The following is a 23567-nucleotide window of genomic DNA, read 5'->3' as shown; positions in this document are numbered from 1 at the left end:
TAAATGTATAATACAGTATTAACTATAACCACCATGCTGTACATCGGATCCCTAGAACTTGTCAGTGGAGATTTGTACCCATTGACCAACATACTCCTCTTCTGCCAATGCTCTCTCAAGCCACTGATAACCATCCTTTACTCTGTATGAATTTGACCTTTTTATTTTTTTATTTATTAAAAAAATTTTTTTTAATCTTTATTTATTTTTGAGAGAGAGAGAGAGAGAGAGAAAGACAGTGCAAGTGGGGGAGAAACAGAGAGAGATGGGGAGATAGTATCTGAAGCAGGCTTCAGGCTCTGAGCCGTCAGCACAGAGCCCAACATGGGGCTCAAATTCATGAACCGGGAGTTCATGGCCTGAGCTGATGTCAGATGCTTAACCGACTGAGCCACCCAGGCACCCCCGAATTTGGCCTTTTTAGATTTCATTTATATGTACATGAAAGTATTTCACATTCTCTTTCTGGTTTATTTCCCTTAGCATAATGCCTTCAAGGTTCATCTTTTTTTCTGCAAATGGCAGCATTTCCTGCTTTCTGGTGGCTGGAAAAGACTCAATTTCATACCACATTTTCTTTATTCATCTTTTGATTATAGGTTGTTTCTATATCTTGGCTATTGTGAATAATGCTGCAGTGAACATGGGAATGCAGCTGTCTCTTCAGTATCCTGTTTTCATTTTCTTTGGATATATCCTCCTAAGTGGGCTTGCTGGATCATTTGGTATTTCTATTTTTAATTTTTTAAGGGATCCTCTGTACTGTTTTCCTTCCATACTGTTTGTACCAGTTTACATTCCTGCCAACAGGGTACAAGTGTTCCCTCTTCTCCACATCTTCACCAGCACTTGTAATCTGTTGTCTTTTTGATGATAGTCATTCTAATAGGTGTAAAGGGATATCTCATTGTGGTTTTGATTTGCATTTCTCTGATGATTAGAATGTTGAGCACCTTTTAATGTACTTGTTAGCCAGTTGTATGGCTTCTTTGGAAAAATATTTATTCAGTTCCTCTGCCCATTTTTTAATTGGGTGGTTTAGTGTTTTTGTTTCGTTGTTTTGCTTTTGAGTTGTATGAGTTCTTCATATATTTTGGATCATAACCCCTTACCAGATATGTGATTTGCAAATATTTTCTCCCGTTCTGTAGGTTGCCTTTTCATTTTGTCGATGGTTTCCTTTGCTGTGCAGCTTTTTTGTTTGATGGAGTCCCATTTGTTTATTTTTGCTTTTGATGTGTTTGCTTTTGGTGTCAAAACCAAAAAGTTATCTCCAAGACAGATGTCATGGAGCTTATGGCCTATGTTTTCTTCTAGATATTTATGGTTTCAGGTCTCATGATTTCAGTCCATTTTGAGCTAATCTTTATGTATGGTATAAGACAGTGGTCTACTTTTGAGTGGCTCAGTCGGTTAAGCATCTGACTTCGACTCAGGTCATGATCTCTTGGTCCGTGATTTTGAGCCCCGCATCAGGCTCTGTGCTGACAGCTCAGAGCCTGGAGCCTGTTTAAGATTCTGTGTCTCCCTCTCTCTCTGTCATGTCTCCCCCGTTCATGCTCTGTCTCTCTCTGTCTCAAAAATAAATAAACGTTAAAAAAAACTTACAAAAAAGATAGTGGTCTACTTTTATTCTTTTGCATGTGGCTGTCCAGTTTTCCTAACACTGTTTATTGAAGAGACTGTCCTTTCCCCATTGTGTATTCCTGGTCCTTTGTTGTTAATTAATTGACCATATATTTGTGGGTTTATCTCTGGACTCTCTGTTATGTTCCATTGATGTATGTGTCTTTTTATGCCAATATCACACTGCTTTGATTAACCACAGCTTTGTAGCATAGTTTGAGCTGGAAGCATTCCCATGTTTATCGCAGCATTGTGCACAGTTGCCAAGGTAGGGAAATAACCCACATGGCCAACAACAGATAAATGGATAAAGAAACTGTGGTATATACGTATAGCGGAATATTATTCAGCCTTTAAAAAGAAGGAAATTGTACCATTTGCATTGTCATGGGTGGACCTGTTAGACACTATGCTAAGTAAAATAAATCAGTTGCAGAAGGATGAGTACTATATGATTCCCTTATATGAGGTGTCTAAAGTAGTCAAACTTACAGATGCAGAAAATGTGGTTGCCATAGGACAGAGGAAGGGGGGAAGTAGGGAGTTGTTAAATGAATATAAAGTTACGGTTATACAAGATGAATAAGTTCTGGAGATCTGCTGTACCACATAGTGCCTATAGGTAACCATATGGTGTTGCACACTTAAAAACTTGGTAAGAAGGTAGATGTCTTGTCGAGTGTTCTTAGCACACGAATAAAACCCAAAACCAAATAAATGTAAGGAATCTTTTGGGAAGTGATGGATGTGTTTGCCTTGATTGTGGTGGTGGTATTCCAGGTGTATGTGTATGTCCAAACTCATCAAATTGTATACATTAAATATTACCCTATGTGATTGTGGTGGGGAAGAGTAATGGAATACAAGACGTAAAAGATGGTTAGCATTAGATTGAGGATTTTGTATGCTGGACAAAGGAATTTATGGTTCATTTTATAGTCCAGTATTTATTTGCTGTTTTAAACATTAAGTTATTTGAAATATTTTTTTTTTAATTTTTTTTTTCAATGTTTATTTATTTTTGGGACAGAGAGAGACAGAGCATGGACGGGGGAGGGGCAGAGAGAGACGGAGACACAGAATCGGAAACAGGCTCCAGGCTCTGAGCCATCAGCCCAGAGCCTGACGCGGGGCTCGAACTCACGGACCGCGAGATCGTGACCTGGCTGAAGTCGGACGCTTAACCGACTGCGCCACCCAGGCGCCCCTTATTTGAATTATTTGACTGTCATCACTACAAACCAAAGCAGTGTCAATTTTTATATATTCTTTTTTAAATAATGCTCTCTTGAAGTTTAGACATATCTTTTTTCCTTTTAATGTTTGTTTATTTTTGAGAGAGAGACAGAGCACGAGCAGGGGAGGGGCAGAAAGAGAGGGAGACACAGAATCTGAAGCAGGCTCCAGGCTCTGAGCTGTCAGCACGCAGTCTGACATGGGGCTCAAACCCCTGAACCGTGAGATCATGACCTAAGCTGAAGTCGGATGTTCAATCGGCTGAGCTACCCAGGTGCCCTGAGAAATATCTTTAAAAAAAAAAAAAAAAAAAAGATTTAAAAAAGTATTTATGTATTTATTTTGAGAAAGAGACTGCGTGAGCAGGGGAGAGGCAGAGAGAGAGGGAGAGAGAGAATCCCAAGCAGGCTCCATGCTCAGCCCAGAGCCCCCCCTGGGACTTGATCCCATGACCATGAGATCATGACAAGAGTCAGGTGCTTAACCAACTGAGCCACCCAGGTGCCCTAGAAATATTTTGTACCTCATCTTCTAGATGCTTACCACTGACTAGCTGAGAACTATGAATGGTGGCACTCGGGACCCATTAAATGTTACAAAACAAGTTGCAAGGAAGTAATGCAGTATAGTTTTATGAAGGTGACCATTAACTATGTAGAGGATGCTTAGGAAAAGGTGATGTTTGGAATCAGAGAAGTTAGGTTGTGGAGAGCTTGAATTAATTCTGTGGCTGTAGAGAGAAGATAGATTCAAGAGATATTTGAATTTAGGATTGCCCAAATTTGGTGGTCGGATTTGGAGAGGTTGGCATTAAGGATAATTCTGAGGCTTCAGGCTTAGATTTAGACTTGGTTTTGATTGTTAACCAAAATTCAGAATATAGGAAAAGAAACAGATTTGTGGTTTAAATATTAGGGGTTTAAATTTTAGTTGTTAAGCATTCTATTTTCATTGACCAACCACCAGAATATTCAGTAGCTTACTGCTGTGTTTGGGTTCTGAGGTATTCCAGCTGAATGACCTCTTTTTTTTTTTTTTTTTTTTTTTTCTGGCTGGGTGTCCTGTTAAGTCCCATGTGCTGTCCTATCCTGATGAGCTAGGCTGGACAATACAGAAAACTCAAAGACTTTTGAATCTTAAAACAAACAAACAAAAAAAACCTTTGCTTTATAGAAAGTTATAGAAATTTAAGATAATATATAAAAGTAAAGAGAATAATTACAAACAAAATCCCCATGTACCCGTTATCTGGCTTTAACAGTTATCAAACATAGCCAGGCTTGTTTTATGTCTTCTTTCTCTATTTCCTCCCAATTATTTTGAAGCAGGTTGTAGACTTCATATCATTTCAGTGAGTTTTTTACATTTTTCTTTTAAAGGTTTAGCTACAATCATACTTCAGCTGTCATTTTCTAGAACCCCACCTTTCCTGGGGTTCAGTCGGTTAAGTGTCCGACTTTGGCTCAGGTCATGTTCTCATGGTTCATGAGTTCGAGCCCTACATTGGGTTCTGTGCTGACAGCTCAGAACTTGGAGCTTGGTTCAGATTCTGTGTCTCCCTTTCTCTCTGCTCCTCCCCCATTTGCATTCTCTCTCTCTCTCTCTCTCTCTCTCTCTCTCTCTCTCTCTCAAAAATAAATATTAAAAAAAAATTTTTAGAACCCCACCTTTCATTTAACCATCCAAGGGCCAAAGCCAACTCCCAAAGAGAGAGTATGTCCAACTCTTTGTAACAGAACTAGGAGAAAGATGGCTTTTTCTAGAATTGTTACTCCCTTTGCTCCTTCTACCCAAAACATTTCTCCTTACATCGAGAGAAGAAAATAGATACTTGGTTTACTTGAAGTTTCCTACGAGCTCCCTATTTACCCATTGTGTCTCCCAGAACTATTTGTAGTTCAGAACTTACTCCTACTTATCCATTATTTGACAGTTGAGCTGCTGGGTTGCCCCTATGAAAGCACTCAGGAGGATATTAGAAAAGTCCTGCCTACTTTGCTGGAACTCCTTTTTCCATATTTTAATTTGTGTTACTACTGAGAGTTACACTGATACTGATGTGATAGGAGTTCAGGGCCTTTTATGATGAATGTCTTTTCAATGCTGTTTTCAGAAGATGCTAGAACACCATAGTATATTACTTCAACTAGATTTATCACAAGGTTACTTGATCAGATTTTGTCAGAAAGGTGCCCCCATTCTATTTTCCTATCTGAAACCACATCCTACTAGTTTGTTTGACAGTATTCACTAGAAAAGCTGAGAGAAAGTGCATTGGATGTTATTCCAGTGTCCAGATCTAGTCCAGTGTCCACTATAGTTTAAATGGTTCAGTGCTAGGAGTATAAGAAAACCCCTCTCAATTTCTCATTTCCTCAATGTTGTGCCATATATTTCCTCTCTTGTTTTAAAGTAAGAAAAACTATTTGTTCCCTCAGATTACTTTAGACATGTTTAATTCCTAATGTGTTCATAAGATATGTGATAATGTGGGTGTGTTGAGGGTTTCCATAACGCCCTTATGTTTGGAGATTTGCTTGAAGGACTCATAAGATTTATTACAGTGACATAGTAAGGATATACAGCCAGATGAAAAAGACAAGTAGCGTCTGGAGGAGCCCATGTGCAGGCTTCCTTATATCCTCTCCTTCTCATTAGGAGTTACACAAAATGTGTTCTTTCAACAATGAAAATGAGGCAACGTGTGTGGTATTTCTGCCCAAAGAGGTCCATTAGAGACTTGGTTCCAGTCTTTTTTTTGGGGGGGGGGGGGATCATCCTATAGGTGCTCTCTAGCTCATACCAAAATTCACATGCCTGGAAGAAAAGCAAATGTTCAGCATGAACAACATTGTACAGTCTAGGCACAATGAGCCACCACTATCAGAATGGTGAGAACTTTCCAAAATTCAAATTCCTAGTCATCAACAAAGGCCACCCTTGCCTTTCAAACATAGAAGCCTCAAGCCTTCTATGTTAATCTTTTCTGCACAATGGATAATAGTATGGAGCTCCGTTTTGGTCTTATTAAGTGTAATGTTCCCAGAACTTGCAGTTGGGATGGGCTAGTAGGCAATTGGCAGCATGAATCTGGAACATATGATATCAGGAAATTTGGTCATCATTAGTCCTAGGAATAGATAAGAAAGCTTAGGGAGGGCATAGAAATTCAGAAAATGCCTGGAGACGTTAACTTTAAAAACGAAGAGAACATTTTCTTTGGAGATGACAGAGAAGTTTATAAAGCAACGTGTGTGTATAGGTAAGGGTATAAGTTTGAAAGTAGTTAGATGGGAGGGAACTTGGGTTGTTGACATCTGTTTTTTAAAATGTAGACTACAGGGGCACCTGGGTGGCTTAGTCGGTTAAGTGTCCGACTTCGGCTCAAGTCATGATCTTGCGGTCCGTGAATTTGAGCCCCATGTCGGGCTCTGTGCTGACAGCTCAGAGCCTGGAGCCTGTTTCAGATTCTGTGTCTCCCTCTTTTTCTCTCCTCCCCCGCTCATGCTCTGTCTCTCTCTTCTCAAAAATAAATAAATGTTAAAAAAAAGATTAAAAACATAGACTACAGAGCCATTGGCTTCAGGTGAAGGGTAGGTTGTGAGCCTTGAGGAGGAAGGAGGAGAAAAGTTTTAAAGCATTTAACTTGGGAAATAGGAAAAGGGAGACGACAGCATAATCAGATAAAAGAACTGCTGTGCACAATGGAGGATCTCACTTTGTTCCTGACTCATGATGCCCCATCCTTTCTTTCCTATAGTTTGGTTTTTAATAGTACTCTAATCAGAAGCCTTTACGTTCATAGGAAAATACCTTTTTCCTCTTTGCTTCCTGTACCTGCCAACTTTAAAAGTTGGAGGGTTGATCCATATTTCATTTGCTTTCTTTGAGCTCATATCCCCTAAACAAATAAGCCTCTGGAGTCTTGAAAGTCTCCATTATTCTCTCCCATTGGATTCTACTTAGCTACTTTTTTTCTTAATTTTTTTTTTTTTAAGTTTATTTACTTATTTTTGAGAGGGAGAGAAGAAATCCCAGGCAGGCTTCGCACTGTCGGCATGGAGCCCAATGTGAGGCTTGAACTCATGAACTGTGAGATCATGACCTGGGCCAAAACCAGGCGTCAGACGCTTAACCGACTGAGCCACCCAGAGGCCTCTCTACTTAGCTACTTTTTGAAAGCATTATAGCCTGGGTACAGAGGTAGAGGGCTTTATAGATAACTGTTCAAGGGAAACTTATTTATGTTTGACTCTTTTGTTCTAGTTCTGTCTTTTCTGGAACATGAGAATAAGTAGAAAGTGCTAAATTTACTTTTTATGGTACATGAATAGTAGTTTTTCTTTATGGAGTCAATTTTAATATAATTTGAATGAAGGTATAATTTTAATAAGAATTACGACGTCAAGAAGAAGAAAATTTTGCTAACCTGCCCTGTTTTCTCCCCTCCCCCCCTTTTTAAATTATAGCAAAAGTCTGGAGAAAAGCCTGTCCCAGGTATGTTCCTGATGTTCTTATTAAACTTGAAATAAAACTCAGTTAACAACTATAGCATGTAAGATGAGCTGTGGTCCTTTTGTCCTTCTAGACTCTCATGGTAATTCATTACTTCTAATTTTTGAGATCTGCTGAATTGCCAAAAGATGGTGATTTGTGGTAGTCATATTAGTATTTGAAAGATGAATTGGAGTGGAAATAGTAAGTATTGAGGATGTGTGGAGAAGATGAGGTGATTTGAAGTTGTTTTTAGTTCATATCTCAGTGTGAAAAAAAGCTGTTCTGTTTCATCATTGAAAACAGATATTGAACTATGTGTTCAGCCTGGGATAGACTATATATCTTGTTTATGCATAATGTCCTGTGTTTTTGTCTACTATCACAGATTTGCTTGGGTTATCAGGTTTTTAGGTTTGTAAATGGGTTCTACGTCTGCCTGATGAAACTGCTAAATTTAGCATTTGAGATAAGCAGCAGTTCTAAATGAACTTGAGCCTGAACCATTCACATGACCTTTGTCTAAATTGATCTCATCCCTCCACCTTCCTCTCCCTCCAAAAAATGTCTGCTTTTGATGTCTAGTGGATCAGACAAAGAAAGAGGCAGAACCTATACCAGAAACTGTAAAATCTGAGGAAAAGGAGACCACGAAGAACGTCCAACAGATAGTGAGCACTAAAGGCCCCCCGGAAAAACGAATGAGGCTTCAGTGAGTACTGGTCAGAGAGAAGCTTGCAAGACTCCTCTTGTCCATTATTGATACCTCATTACCGTGACAGGCTCTTGAACTTTAAAATTCTTTGTCACGACTCTTCCATTTGTACAGAATGTGCTTGTTCTTTAAGAAGGATGTAAGGATCCTCATGCTTTTGATAAATATTTTTTATGTATCTTTTGTAACCTTTCCCCTACTAGACTTGAGCAGCGTCCTTACTCAAATGTATACTGCTATATATACATCTAAAAACAAAATAAAAGTATTTGTATAAATCACTTTATCATGACTTTTTTCCCTTATTTCTCTCGCTGAAATATTTCCACATGCACTTTGTAAACACGAAGGATTAATGTGAAAGGAGTAACTAAGCTTATTTTCTTATATTAGTTGTGCATTTCTCAGTATTAAAATAATAAGTTGCAATTTGAAAGATAAAAGGTAAAAACCTCCCCCTATAAATACGATAACAGTGAAGTTTCTTTGTGCATAGTTATTTTCATTTTTTATTTTTTCTGTAATTTATTCATTTTTTTATAATTTACATCCAAGTTAGCACATGGTGCAACAATGATTTCAGTAGTAGATTCCTTAAGCCCCTTACCCATTTAGCCCATCCCCCCCACAACCCCTTCAACAACCCTCTGTTTGTTCTCTGTATTTGAGAGTCTCCCTGTTACTGTATTATTTTTGCTTCCCTTCCCTCAGGTTCATCTGTTTTGTATCTTAAAGTCCTCATATGAGTGAATATGATATTTGTCTTTCTCTTGACTAATTTCACTTAGCATAATATCCTCTAGTTCCATCCACATAGTTGCAAATGGCAAGGTTTCATTCTTTTTGCCAAGTAATACTCCCGTGTGTGTGTGTGTGTGTGTGTGTGTGTGTGTGTGTGTGTGTGTGTATCTTTATCCATTCATCCATTGATGGACATTTGGGCTCTTTCCATACTTTGGCTGTTGTTGGTAATGCTGCTATAAACATTGGGGTGCATGTGTCCCTTCAAAACAACACACCTGTATCCTTGGGTAAATACCTAGTAGTGCAATTGCTGGGTCATAGGGTAGTTCTATTTTTAATATTTTGAGGAACCTCCATACTGTTTTCCAGAGTGGCTGTACCAGTTAGCATTCCCACCAGCAGTGCAAAAGAGATCCTCTTTCTCCGCATCCTCCCTAACATCTGTTGTTGCCTGAGTTGTTAATGTTAGCCATTCTGACAGGTGTGAGGTGGTATCTCATTGTGATTTTGATTTGTATTTCCCTGATGATGAGTGATGTTGAGCATTTTCTCATGTGTCAGTTGGCCATCTGGATGTCTTCTTTGGAAAAGTGTATTCATGTCTTTTGCCCATTTCTTCACTGGATTATTTTTTGGGGGGTGTTGAGTTTGAAAAGTTCTCAACTTTTATCTAACCGTTTAAGGTTCTAACTTTATCTGATACGTTGTTTGCAAATATCTTTTCCCACTTCGTCAGTTGCCTTTTAGTTTTGCTGATTGTTTCCTTCGCTGTGCAGAAGCTTCTTATTTTGATGAGGTCCCAACAGTTCATTTTTGCTTTTGTTTCCCTCGCCTCTGGAGATGTGTTGAGTAAGAAGTTGCTGTGGCCAAGATCAAAGAGGTTTTTGCCTGCTTTCTTCTCAAGGATTTTGATGGTCTCCTGTCTTACATTTAGGTCTTTCATCCATTTTGAGTTTATTTTTGTGTATGGTATACAAAAGTGGTCCAGGTTCATTCTTCTGCATGTCACTGTCCAGTTTTCCCAGCACCACCTGCTGAAGAGACTGTCTTTATTCCACTGAATATTCTTTCCTGCTTTGTCAAAGATTAGTTGGCCGTATGTTTGTGGGTCCATTTCTGGGTTTTCTATTCTGTTCCATTGATTTAAGTGTCTGTTTTTGTGCCAGTACCATACTGTCTTGATGATTACAGCTTTGTAATACAGCTTGAAGTCTGGGATTGTGATGCCTCCTGCTTTGGTTTTGTTTTTTCAAGATTGCTTTGGCTATTCGAGGTCTTTTCTGGTTCCATACAAATTTTAGGATTGTTTGTTCTAGCTCTGTGAAGAATGCTGGTGTTATCTTGATAGGGATTGCATTGAATATGTAGATTGCTTTGAGTAGTATTGACATTTTAACAATATTTGTTCTTTATTTTAAAGTCTTGGGGCACCTGGGTGGCTCGATCGGTTAAGCGTCCGACTTCAGCTCAGGTCGATCTCACGGTCCATGAATTCGAGCCCCGCATCGGGCTCTGGGCTGATGGCTCAGAGCCTGGAGCCTGCTTCCAATTCTGTGTCTCCCTCTCTCTCTGCTCCTCCCCCATTCATGCTCTGTCTCTCTCTGTCTCAAAAATAAATAAACGTTTAAAAAAAAATAAAAATAAATAAATAAATAAAGTCTAGGTTGTCTGATATAAGTATGGCTACTCCAGCTTTCTTTTGGTGACCATTAGCGTGATAGATGGTTCTCCATCCCCTTTCAATCTGAAGGTGTCTTTAGGTCTAATGTCGGTCTTTTGTAAAGAGCATATAGATGGATCTTGTTTTCTTATCCATTATGTTACCCTATGTCTTTTGATTGGAGCATTTAGTCCATTGACGTTTAGAGTGAGTACTGAAAGATAGGAATTTATTGCCATTATGTTGCCTGTAGAGTTGGGAGTTTCTGGTGGTGTTCTCTGGTCCTTTCTAGTCTTGGTTTTTTGTTGGTGGTTGTTGTTTGTTTGTATGTTTGTTTGTTTTTTGGTTTTTTGGTTTTTTTTTTTTCTGTCTTTTCTCCATTCAGAGACTCCCCCTTAAAATTTCTTGCAGGGCTGGTTTAGTGGTCACAAACTCCTTTAATTTTTGTTTGTCTGGGAAACTTTTGATCTCTCCTTCTATTTTGAATGGCAGCCTTGCTGGATAAAGAATTCTTGGCTGCATATTTTTCTGATTCAGCACATTGAATACATCCTGCCACTCCTTTCTGGCCCGCCAAGTTTCTGTGGATAGGTCTGCTGGAAACCTGATCTGTCTTCCCTTGTAGGTTAAGGACTTTTTTTTCCCCTTACTGCTTTCATGATTCATTCCTTGCCTGAGTATTTTGTGAATTTGACTGTGATATGCCTTGTTCATGTTTGGGTTTTTCTGAATCTAATGGGGAGTCCTCTGTGCTTCCTGTATTTTGGTGTCTGTGTCTTTCCCCAGGTTAGGAAAGTTTTCTGTTATGATTTGCTCACATAACTCTTTTACCCCTTTTTCTCTCTCTTCACTTTCTGGGACCCCTATGATTCTGATGTTGTTCCTTTTTAATGAGTCACTAATTTCTCTAATTCTTAAATCGTGCTCTTTTGCCTTAGTCTTCCTCTTTTTTTCTGCTTCATTGTTCTCTATAAGTTTGTTCTCTCTAACGCTGATTCGCTGCTCTGCCTTACCCATCCTTGCCACCATGGCATCCATTCAAGATTGCAGCTCATTTATAGCATTTTTTATTTAATTTCATCTAGCTTTTATCTCCACAGAAAGGGATTCTAATCTGTTTTCAACCCCAGCTAGTATTCTTATTATCGTGATTCTAAAGTCTGGTTCAGGTATCTTGTTTGTATCTGTGCTTATTAAGTGCCTGGCTGTGATTTCTTCCTGTTCTTTCTTTTGGGGTGAATTCCTTTGTTTTGTCATTTAGAAGGAAGAAAAGGAATCCATAAGGTAAAAAAAATTAAAATTAAAGACAACACAAAAAAATCAAATAACGGATGCTAGATCCTAGGTGTCTTCTGGTTTGGTTGTTTAAAGGAGCTCGATAGAGAAAAAAGGGAAAGCAAGAAAAAAAAAGGAAAACGTTTGAAAATTTGAACAAATGAATACAATGAAATAGAATAAAATGAAATGATGGAAGTAAAAAAATAGAATTTGAAAATTTTACCCAAAAGTAAAGTGTAGAAATGGAAAACATAAATTTTTTCTCTTTTATTCAATTTTTTTTCTTATTCAAGAATAAGAAAAGAAAAGAAAAAATTATTGAATAGATGGACCAGCAAACAGACTGAAGTATCATTGAAATTACATCGGTTTCCCCTAGAAGTCAAACCATGAAGCGCTTTATAGTCTGTAAACTAAGCAGACGGAAAGACTTGTGTTCCTGAAGAGTGAGGTTGTCCCAGTTGGATGGGGCTTAGTGTAACAGCTCCTTTCTCCACTAGATGGCGCTGCTTAGCTTACTGGGGTGGATTATTGTGGCGCCTGTAGGTGTGCATGTGCATGCACAGGAGGGGTGAAAATGGCATGACCTAGCTACCTAGTCTCTAGTATCAGAACTCTTTGCTCTTCCCAGTCAGCAATCGCTCACCCCTCCTTTGTCTCTGGATTCCATCCACTCTCCGCTTTTATACTGTCTGTGACCAAGCCGTCAGGTTGCCAGGCGGCACCTCCCTCCTGAGTTTTATCTCAGATGTGGCTGTGTTTCCCAACCCCTCACTTCTGAGGGACTGCGGCTTTGACCCACTCAGACATATGGGGAAGGTTCTCACTGAGCAATGGCCAGGTGTCAGCTGCCCCCTGGAACGTCAGGACACCGTGCTGCTGCCAATGGCCAGAGACTGGCTGGGTGCCAACCTGCCCCAGAAAAAGTTCATGTGATTGTATAGCAGCAGCGTTTCAGGGATTATGGAAAATCACCCCACACATCTGGCACCAGGCTTCCCCCTTAGCGTCCTTATTCCAGCACCAGTGAATGGGGTTGTTTTCCCAGGTCCACTGGGACTTTTGCCTGTGGGGAGCCCTCACAGCCTCTACCAAGTGTCCTCCCAGTAGGGGAACCACCTCTCCCCATGTGACCCAAGACCTTGAGGACCTCACTCTCTGCTCCTGGGGATTCGCCCTTCCCACCAGAGCACCCCCAGGTATTGAGCTGTGGAGTTTCAGACTCTGCGCTCCCCCTGTTTTTAGAGTCTTAATGGAATTTAAACCCTCTCCTTTCTCCTTTCCCCCTTTTTTGTTCAGTCCCTTGTGTACTTTTTCTTTTCTCTCCAGCTGCTTTTGGGCAGTGGGGATGCAGGATGCTTTCCGTACCCCCCCCCCCCCCCCGTCTTTGTCCTCTCTCCGCAAACAAAAACAGCTCCCTGCCCTCCGCGGCTTTCTCCCCAGTTCACCTCTCCATGTCAGGTACCTACTAAGTTCTCTTGTTCAGATTGTGCAGATTGTTGTGTTAATCCTCAAATCAGTTTTCTAGGTGTGCAGAATGTTTTAGTGTTGATCTGGCTGTATTTCAGGGATGAGGGATGCAAGAGAAAAAAAACTTCCATGCTGTTCCGCCACCCTGGCCACTCCCCACTGTTCACCTGTGCATAGTTATTTTTAATACTGTAGTTTGTAATTATTCTGTTCATGCAGTTTGACTTGATCATATCACTGTATCTTCTGTAAATACTGTTCCATGTTTGCTTTGTTTCTGTAGACTAATTTAATGACTGAATAATTCCCATGAGTGGTTATATTGGTTTTCTTTACATTTTCCCTATGTTTCACTTAAGGTTGTAATGATTACCTTTGTGTATGATGACTTTTCATTATTTAGGCTTTTTTTTCCCCCTTAGGATACAGTCCCACCAGTAGAATCACTGGAATCTGTACTTTTTTATTTTTTATTTTTTTTAACTCTGAGGTTCATATCGTCAAGTTGTTTTTCTCAAAAGGTTTGGAACCAGTTATCACTCAAACAGCAAAGTATGAAAATACCAACTTCTCCAGAATCTGGCTACCATGGTCTATTGTAATTTTTGGTTTAGTGCTAATTAAGTAGCAAAAAAATGTTTCGAGTGGTTGAATAATTTCTCTTCTTTGATTTTTGTGTTTGTGAAATGTCTGATTTTCTGTATGGTAAGATTTTTCTTGTAGTTTTTTTTTTTTAAACGTTTGTTTCTTTTTTAGAAAGAAGGACTTGCATGTGGGAGTGGGGGAGGGGCAGAGAGCGAGGGAGAGAATCCCAAGCAGGCTCTGCACCATCCTGGTATCTGATGCAGGGCTCAAACCCAGAAACCATGAGATCATGACCTAAGCTGAATCAAGAGTCAGATTCTTAGCCAACTGAGCCACCCAGGCACCCCCTTTTAGCTTTTTATTTTGACATAATTTCAAACTTAAAAGTTGTGGGAATAGTAGAAACAATTCCTACATATGTACCTTTTGCCCCAAATCCCCATGTGTTAACATTTTTCCATACTTGCTTTATTCTTTAATCTCTTTCTTCTCTTACTGTCAGTTGCTTGCATGTGCTCTGTCTCCGTGTGTGTGTGTGTGTGTGTGTGTGTGTGTGTGTGTATAAAATACACATAATTACACCTTTTACTTTTGGATTGAGAGTCAGTTGCAGTCATAAGGCCCAAAAGCCCTAAGTACTTTAGTGCACATATCCTAAAATCAAGGGCTTTCTCTTATATAGCCACAGTACAGTTATCAAAATTAAACTGTCACAATACTACTGCCTAATCTGTAGATTTATTCCATCTTGTCAGTGGTGCTGAGAATTTACAGCAAAATAATAAATTCATAGCAAAAGACTATCTTGAATTATCCATTGGATTTAGTTGTCCTGTCTGTTTGGTCCACTTTAATCTGGAATAGTTCTTTAATCTTCCTTGTTTTTCATGACCTGGTATTTAAAGGGTTTAGTCTAGTTATCTATTGAATGTCTTTCAGTTTGGTTTTGTTTGGTCTGTTTTCATGATTAAATTCACCTCACACGCTTTGTCAGGAATACCACAAAAAGGTGCTTATGAAGGTACATGCCGTCAATTTGCCTCGTTTCTGGTGATGTTAACTTTGATCACATGGGAAAGGTAGTGTTTGTTAGGTTACTCCTTATTTCCCTTCTTATACAAAAGGCAACTTAGTTTATAAAATTTTGCACTTTGTTTATTTTGCATTTATTTAAGCGTGAACTTTTGACATAAAGTTATTGACTCTGTCATATTTGCTTCAAGTGTTTTTCCAATTTTTTTCAGCAAAGCTCCTTTTAACTACATTATTATAAAATATCACTTACAGAAAGGTGCATAATAGAGTACAGCTCATTGTATCTGTATAATTCACCATATGCAAGTAAAGAAATTGAACATTGCCAATGTCCCAGAAGCTCTGTTTTGTCCTCTCCTAATTACAACGCTTGTCCTTCTGATCAGAGATCACGCTTATCTTAGTTTTATGGTTAATCACTTGTCATTACATTTATACCATGTAACCATGCATCCCTGAATAAGTGTATAGTTTTGATTGCCTGTTTGTTTATTTTAAAGTTTATTTTTGAGAGAGAGAGAGTGTGTGTGAGTGAGGGAGGGGCAGAGAGAGAGAGGGAGACAGAGAATCCCAAGCAGGGATTTTGACAGGGCAGAGCCCGATATGGGGCTTGAACTTGTGAACCATGAGAAATGACCTGAGCCTAAATCAAGAGTTGGATGCTTAACTGACTGAGCCACCCAGGTGCCCCTGTTTTTTACTTTTAATAAAAATGCATTGTGTTTCATGTATGACTTCTTTTGTTTAATGTTATGTTTGTGAAAGTCAAACAAATTGTTTCACGTTATTGTAGTTCTTTTATTTTCATTTCTGTGTAACATTCCCTTACATAAATATATTACAGCTTTTAAAATGTATTCTAATGGTGGTAGACATTTGGATTGTTATGGTTTGGGGCTATTATGAAAAAAATGCTTTTATGAAATATTCTTGTACTTGCTTTTATAATTATAGGCTGAATTGTGCGTCTGTCCCCCAGAATGTGACCTTATTTGGAAATAGGGTCATTGCATATGTAATTTAGTCAAGATAAGATCATGCTAATCTTAATTAGGCTGGGTCCCTAATCCAGTATGATTGGTGTCCTTGTAAAAAAGAAGGCCGTGTGAAGAGACAAAGGGAGAACACCGTGTGAAGATGGACTGGAGTGCTTCATCTACACACCTAGGGATGCCAGAGATTGCCAGCACATTACCAGAAGCTACGAAGAAGCCAGGAAAAATTCCCCTATAAGTTTCAAGCGGAGTGTGGCCCTGCTAACACCTTGATCTTGGACTTCTCACCTTCAGAACTTTGAGACAATAAATTTCTGTTGCTTTAAGCCACGAGTTTGTGGTACTTTATTTTCGCAACCCTAGGAACCTAACAGTGTGCATGTGCTCATGTTCTTTACTCAGACTGCTGGGTCATAAGTATGCATTTCTACTACTTCTACTGATGATGCTAACATATTTTCCAAGGTAGCTGTATGAGTTTCTACTCTCATCAGCAGTTTATGAGAGTTCCTGTGGTTCCAAACCTGTGTTGACCCTTAATACTGTCAATTAAAGAAGAATTGAGTCATTCTGTTGCGCATACAGTGATAGCTTGTTGAGGCTGAAATGTGTATTTCCTGGCGATTGATGATGTCAAGCGTCCTTTCATGATTATTTGGCGATTTGGATATCTATTTTTGCGAAGTGCTTCTTTTGCATGTTTTTCTGTTTTTGTTTTTATCTTTGTCTTAAAGGGTTGTAATAGGTTCTTGGTATGTTTTGGATAGGAGTTTTTTGTCCTTGCATGTGTTTAAGTGTATCTTCTCCATTCTGGCTTGCCTTTTAGCTCTATTGATGGTAGTCTAAAAATGAACAGAAGTTCTTAATTTTAATATAGCTCAGTTTATCAATCTTTTCCTTTATTGTTAATACTTTTTTATGCCTTGTTTGAGATTTTTCTCTTCATTGAGTTTATGGAGATTTGCTCCTCTATCTAGAAGCTCTATTCTTCATTTTATATTCAGGAGTGTGGTCCATTTGGTTAGGATTGACTGATAGATCAATTTGGAAAGAACTTTTTAGCAATGTCACATCTTCAGAACCACAAATATGCTATATTTCTCCATTTATTTAGGTTTTCTTTAATTTCTCTCAGCAGAGTTTTGAGAGTACAGGTCTTAACATGTTTTATGAAATTTATTCCTCGACATAACATGGTTGGTGATTCTATTGTAAAAGATGTTTTAAAATTTTAATTTACATTTGTTCATTTCAGTATATAGACATTTAGTTTTTTGTGTGTATTTGACCTTGTATCCTGTTACTTTACTTAAATTCAGTTATTGGGGCACCTGGGTGGCTCAGTCAGTAAGCGTCCGACTTCAGCTCAGGTCATGATCTCACGGTTCATGAGTTCAAGCCCCACGTCGGGCTCTGTGCTGACAGCTCAGAGCCTGGAGCCTGCTTCGGATTCTGTGTCTCCCTCTCTCTCTGCTCCTCCCCCACTCACACTCTGTCTCTCCCTCAAAAATAAATAAACATTAAAAAAAAATTTTTTTTTAATTCAGTTATTATTTTGGTGTTTTTTGGGGTACATTGCTTAGGATTTTTTATATCCATGATGTCATATGGGAATAAAGAGTTTTATTTCTTTTCAATTTAAACCTTAAAAACTTATGCTAAAATATAAATAACATAAAATTTGCCATTTTAACCATTTTTTAGTATATAGTTGAGTGCCATTAAGTACATTCACATCATTGTGCAACCATCACCATCCATCTCCAGAACTTTTTCATCATCCCAAACTGAAACTCCATATTCATTAAACAATAAGTCCCCTTCCCCCTTCCCCCTTCCCCCTTCCCCCTTCTCCCTTCCCCCTTCCCCCTTCCCCCTTCTCCCTTCCCCCAGACCCTGGCAACCACCCTTCTACTTGATGTCACTATGAATTTCACTACTCTAGGTATCTCATATAAATGGAATTCTACAATATTTGTGTTATTTGGATCTGGTTTATTTTACTTAGCATAAGGTCTTCAAGGTTCATTTATGTTTGAGAAAGTGTCAGAATTTTTTTTTTAATGTTTATTTTGAGAGAGAGCATGCACACAAGCAGGGGAGGGGCAGAGAGAACGGGAGAGAGAGAGAAACCCAAGTAGTCTCCACCCTGTCAGCACAGAGCCTGATGTCGGGTTCGAACTCACCAACCGTGAGATCATGACCTGAGCCATAATCAAGAGTCAGACGCTTAACCAACTGAGCCACCCAGGCACCCCGAGTCCCTGCTTTCAATTCTTTTGTGTATGTACCCAGAAATGGTAATTGTGGGGGAGCCTGGGTGCTTCAGTTGGTTAAGCGTCTGACTCTTGATTTCAGCCCAGGTCGTGATCTCATGGTACATGAGTTTGAGCCCCATTTTGGGCTCTGTGCTGATAGTGCCAAGCCTGCTTAGGATTCTTTCTCTCCTTCTCTCTGTGCCCCTCCCCTACCCATGCTCTCTCTCTAAAAAATAAACATTTAAAAAAAACCTGACACTTAAAAAAAAATGGTAATTGTGTTATTTTGAGGAACTGCTGTACTGTTTTACATGGCAACTACATCATTCTATATTCCAACCAACCATGTACAAGGGTTCCAACCAACTCTTGTTGGTTATTGGGTTTTTTTTGAAATTAGCCATCCTAATGGATGTGAAGTGGTAGCTCATTGTGGGTTTGGTTTGCATTGACCTCATACAAATTTGACATCAGTTTCATTGTGTGTATTTTTTCCACACCACCAAGCAGTTCTCTGAGACACCAGCTGGGTGTCCTCCAATTCAACCCCATTCTGATACCATCTACCTGGAAATAGCGTCAGATCCCATAGGTTAAGAACTCAGTCTACACGACTGTACCCCACTCAGAGCTAATCACAAGTCTGGGTTCTTGCCTGGGCTTCTGACTGGCTCTAAGAAATGCCCATGACCTCCTTTTCCAGTTCAATTAATTTGCTAGAGTGGCTCACAGAACTCAGAGAAACAATTTACTTACTAGGTTACCAACTTACTTATGAAAGATTATATATAATTCAAGGAACAGCCAGTTGGAGGAGATGTGTAGGGCAAGGTATATGGAAAGGGGTACAGAGGTTCCGTGACCTCCCTGGGTGTGCTACTCTTTACAAATGTTCACCAACCTGGAAGCTCCGTGAACCTTGTCCTTTTGGGTTTTTATGGAGGCCTCATTACCTAGAGATGATTGATTAAATCATTGGCCTTTAGTGATTGAACTTAATCTCCATCCGTTTCCACTAGGGGTAGTGTGGGGTGGGGCTGGGACTGAAAGTGTGGTTGATTCTTCTGGTGACCAGCCCCCATCCTTAGATGACCTGGGGTATTTCAGAAGTCACCTCATTAACGTCTCAAAAGGCACCTTTGTGGCTCACCCCACTTAGGAAATCCCAAGGTTTTTAGGAGCTCTGTGCCAGGAAAGGGATGAAAACCAAATATATATTATTAACAATTGCAGTATGACTTCTAACAGTCAATGATGGTAAGCACATTTTCGAGTACCATTTGTGTATTTTTTTTTCATTGAAATATTTTATTAAAAATCTCATAAAATGATAGGGAAAATTTATATATTTTCTAGGAAATATCTCCCAAGTTATTTTCACATTTTTTAATTGGGTTTTTTTGGTGTTGAGTTGTAGGAGTTCTTTAATCTGGATATTAATCCTTTGTCAGATACATGATGTCTAAATATTTTCTCCTGTGGGTTGCTTTTCATTGTGTTGGTAGTGTACTTTAATGTGCGAAAGTTTTTAATTTTGATGGGGTCTGGTTTGTCTGTTGTTTTATTGCCTGTGATTTTGTGACCAAACTAACATGAGTTTGCTTCTTGATGAGTTACAGATAAAGATTACACCAGGTGGGGTGCCTGGGTGGCTCAGTTGGTTAAGTGTCCAACTTCCGCTCAGGTCACGATCTTGAAGTTCAGGGGTTCGGGCCACGCATCAGGCTCTGTGCTGACAGCTCAGTCTGGAGCCTGCTTTGGATTCTGTATCTCCCTCTCTCTCTCTCTGCCCCTCCCCCGTTCACACTCTGTCTCTCAAAAATAACTAAACAATTTAAAAAATTAAAAAAAAAAAGATTACATCAGTTGGAGTTGTCATACAACAGAATTTTTATTTGCAACAAACAAGGAAATCACAGGGAATAACTTCCCATGGGGGCGAGTGGGTTTCTTTTATTTAGGATTAGGATGAATAGAAAGGGAAACTTCGTTACTGCATGTAGAGATGGACATAGGTTGTACAGGCTACTTTGAAGACATGCCTATGCTTGTATCCTGTGTTACGTTAATGAAGTTTGTGCTCCTCCTTGGGCGGAGGTGTTAACAGTATAATGAAGTCGAGGTAGCTGTCAGACGCTTCATGGTCCATCTACTGTGGTCAGTGGTCAGTCTCAAACTGGTCTAGGCCTATGGAGCTCTTCCTGTTGTTTGCTGCTAAAAGATAAGGTTAACATTCCTGTGAAGAAGAAAGGCAGCCAGTAGGGGTTTACTGGTGACAGTTTTAACCTCATTAACCTATAGAACACAGTTTTCATTTTGGTGTCATTTTGAAGAAATCCTTGCCAAATCCAATTTCATTGTTTTTCCCTGCATTTTCTTCTAAGTATTTTATAATTTAAATTCTTACATTTAGGTCTTGTGATCCATTTTGAGTTAATTTTTGTATTTGATGTTAGGTAAGGGTCTACAACCTCATTCATTGGCATGTGGATATACAGTTTTCCCAACACCATTTGTTGAGAAGACTGTCATTTCCCCATTGAATAGTCATGGCGCTCTTGTCGAAAATCATTTAACTATACATATGAAGGCTTATGTGAAGATCTGGGTTTTCTATTCCATTGATCAGTGTTTATATTTATGCCAGCACCACATACTTGATGACTGTAGCTTTGTAGTAAGTTGTTTGTTCACAAGCTGGAATCATATCAGTTGATCTTGAGTCCAGGCTACTGCAAAGAAACTAGTGTGTTTGTTAGTGGGGTCTGAAAAGAAACAGTGGTTGATTAGGGGAAACATTTCTCTGAAAAACAAGCTTTAATTTCCACTAATTGTTACCTTATTAACTCTATGGGGCATGATTTCAAAATCAGGAAATGTGAGACCTAAAACTGTTCTTCCCTTTCAAGATGGTTTTGGCTATTTGGGATCCCTTGAGATTTCACGTGAATTATAGGGTTTATAGTTTTATATTGCCCATATGGCAACGTTTAAAGGTAGTTGTTTTGCATATGTGTTTTAGTGATCTAATTCTTATGGTGCGAGGGCACGTTTGTTGCCAGCTACTGCACCATAAAAAGTGGAAGTCTAGGGGCGCCTGGGTGGCTCAGTCGGTTAAGCATCCGACTTTGGCTCAGGTCACGATCTCACGGTCCGTGAGTTCGAGCCCCACGTCGGGCTCTGTGCTGACAGCTCAGAGCCTGGAGCCTGTTTCAGATTCTGTGTCTCCCTCTCTCTCTGCTCCTCCCCTGTTCATGCTCTGTCTCTCTCTGTCTCAAAAATAAATAAACGTTAAAAAAAAAATTAAAAAAAAAAAAAAGTGGAAGTCTAGTAGTTTTAAATTTTATCAAACACATTTTATGCTTTTGTTTTAAGTCTATTGAAATACTCATATGGTTTCTTTTTTTTTTCTTCTGGTAATGTGATAAGTTACACCGAGTTTTCACCCAAATGTTAGCCAGTCTTGTATTTCAGAAATAAACCCCACTTTGTCACAATGTTACCCAAAACTGGGCCCCCCTATCCATGGATATTGAGCCAAAAGACACAACCAAGTCAAAGAATGGGAAAAGGATGAGTTTTACTTGCAAAAAGTAGTGGAGAACACGGGATATTTCCCAAAGCAATATCTCCTCAGACAACAAACCAGAAAGTTTTAAGCTAAGGGTGCATACATATTCATGAAAGGGTAATTCATTGCACAAGGGGATTTAGTAAAGAATTGGGGCACAAGTCATCTGAAGGTGACTGAAAAGTCCAGGTCAAGGTCAAGAGGGCCAATAAGGGTCAGCATCATCAGTTTTCTGGCTTTAGTTGGTTCAGTATCTGAATGCTCTACGGGGTTCAGATCCTATAAAGATAATTCAAGCATGTGCATCAGGTCATTTTTTGCTTTGGAACCAGCACTGGGAGTTTTACCATTGATTTATTGTCCCTCATATGATTGGGCTATCTCCTGCCTGATAGTGGCTGTTTGTTCTTAATTCTGTCACAAGATGGCTGGGGGCCTAAAATGGCTTTTCTTCTGTCAAGAAGGCTATGTCTCATCTTTGTTTTCCAGGGACCCCTAACTTTTTCTGCTCACACGGATGTTGTCTTTTTTTATATATACCTTTTTAAAATATATGTTATTGGAGTCAATTTGCTAAGATTTGGTTTAGGATTTTTACATTTAATTTTATGTGTAAGATTTGCTTGTAATATTGTCTTTCCTGTAAGTGCTTTTTCGTTTTGGTAACTAGGTTAAATGAGCATCGTGTAATGCTTTGGGAAATACTGTCTCCTGTTTTGTGGAGTAGTTTGTGAAAAAAAATTTGTTATTTCTTCCTGAAGCGTTTGGTAGGAGTTACCCATGAAACTTGTATTTTATTGAGACTTTCAGTTACAGATTCATTTTCTTACATACGCAGATTGAACACATTTTTTATCAGCTTTTGTAAATTTTATCTTTCTAAGTAATTTGTCTATTTTAGGCTGAAAGTTATTTGTAATATTTTGTGATCTCTTAATGTCTGCAGGATGTGTAATTTTGTCCCAATTTTTCCGTTCTTGATAGTTACCATTTATCTTTTGTCTCTTTTTCTTAACCAGTGTTGCTAATGTTCCAGTCATTTTATTAATCTTTTGAAAGAACCATTGCTAACCAAAACCCAGATTTGGCTGCCTGTAGCTGAGCTTTGATTGAAAAGGAATTAGAGCTTTGTTAGGAGGCCAGCCACCCCAGGAGAAGGTGGACTCTTGTCCAAAGGCCAGCTCCAAGGTTTCTGCCTGGCCCAGAGATTATTAAAGGGGTTTAGAGCAGTTAATCAATAAGGGAGTGCAGGGGTCCCTAACATTTCTTGATTCCGTGCAGATTCAATGGTGCCAGCTACAGACATTATCTCAGTGCTTGGAGATTGTGCAAGGGGGTCTGGTTCCTTAGTGTCCAGGGATCGTGCAAGGGGGTCTGGTTTCTGTTTCATGAGAGCGGAGGTGCTCTGTTTTTTCTGGGAAAGAATGCATGATCCACAGATATACCAATAAAGTTTAGTTAATCAGTCACACGGGCTAAGAGTGTTTGCTAAACTTTAAAGACTGCTAGGTTGGTCGGAGAGGCCAAAGCGGCTTTGCCATTGGTTTTGTTGATTTCTCTGTTGTGTTTTTTCTTACTCAGTGAATCTTGGTTGTTCATACTTGTAATTATAGATCTATAGCAAACAATATATTTACTCAGATTAAACTTGTGTTTAATATGTGTTTGTCAGTGAATGGAGGCTTTCCTCTGGTGATTTGAGGGTGGGACAGGATGTGTAGGTACTAAATCTTCTGGGTGTGATAGTTTCCCCATCTCTCCTGGTAATCCTAAGTTACTTGAGGACTGATTGCCTTGCCTTCTAGTCACTCCCTAGAAATATTTTCTGCCTTTGCTTTCTGCAGTATCATAATTTCTTTTATCTATCTGCCTACCTACCTCTCTATTTTTTTTTTTATGT

The 23567-nt window shown here is 39.1% G+C and overlaps 1 protein-coding gene across 3 annotated transcripts in view; it reads left to right on the top strand.

Moving 5' to 3' along the window:
• MED6 (mediator complex subunit 6) overlaps positions 1-23567 on the top strand; it is a 57618-nt gene that overhangs the window by 14642 nt on the left and 19409 nt on the right. For 2 of the 3 annotated variants that reach the window (XM_003987790.6, XM_006932957.5), the window contains exons 7-8: positions 7332-7359; positions 7942-8352. The exons of the other annotated variant lie outside the window; for it this stretch is intronic. In XM_003987790.6, coding sequence (XP_003987839.1) covers positions 7332-7359; positions 7942-8072 — 159 coding nt within the window. In that variant the 3' untranslated portion in view covers positions 8073-8352. Of the gene's footprint in view, positions 1-7331; positions 7360-7941; positions 8353-23567 lie in introns of those variants that run through there. 3 annotated transcript variants of the gene reach the window in all.

The sequence above is a fragment of the Felis catus genome, chromosome B3, assembly GCF_018350175.1.
Source record: "Felis catus isolate Fca126 chromosome B3, F.catus_Fca126_mat1.0, whole genome shotgun sequence".
Taxonomy (NCBI): domain Eukaryota; kingdom Metazoa; phylum Chordata; class Mammalia; order Carnivora; family Felidae; genus Felis; species Felis catus.
Note: the sequence above shows the minus strand (reverse complement) of the source record. Positions and strands in the feature narration are given on the sequence as shown.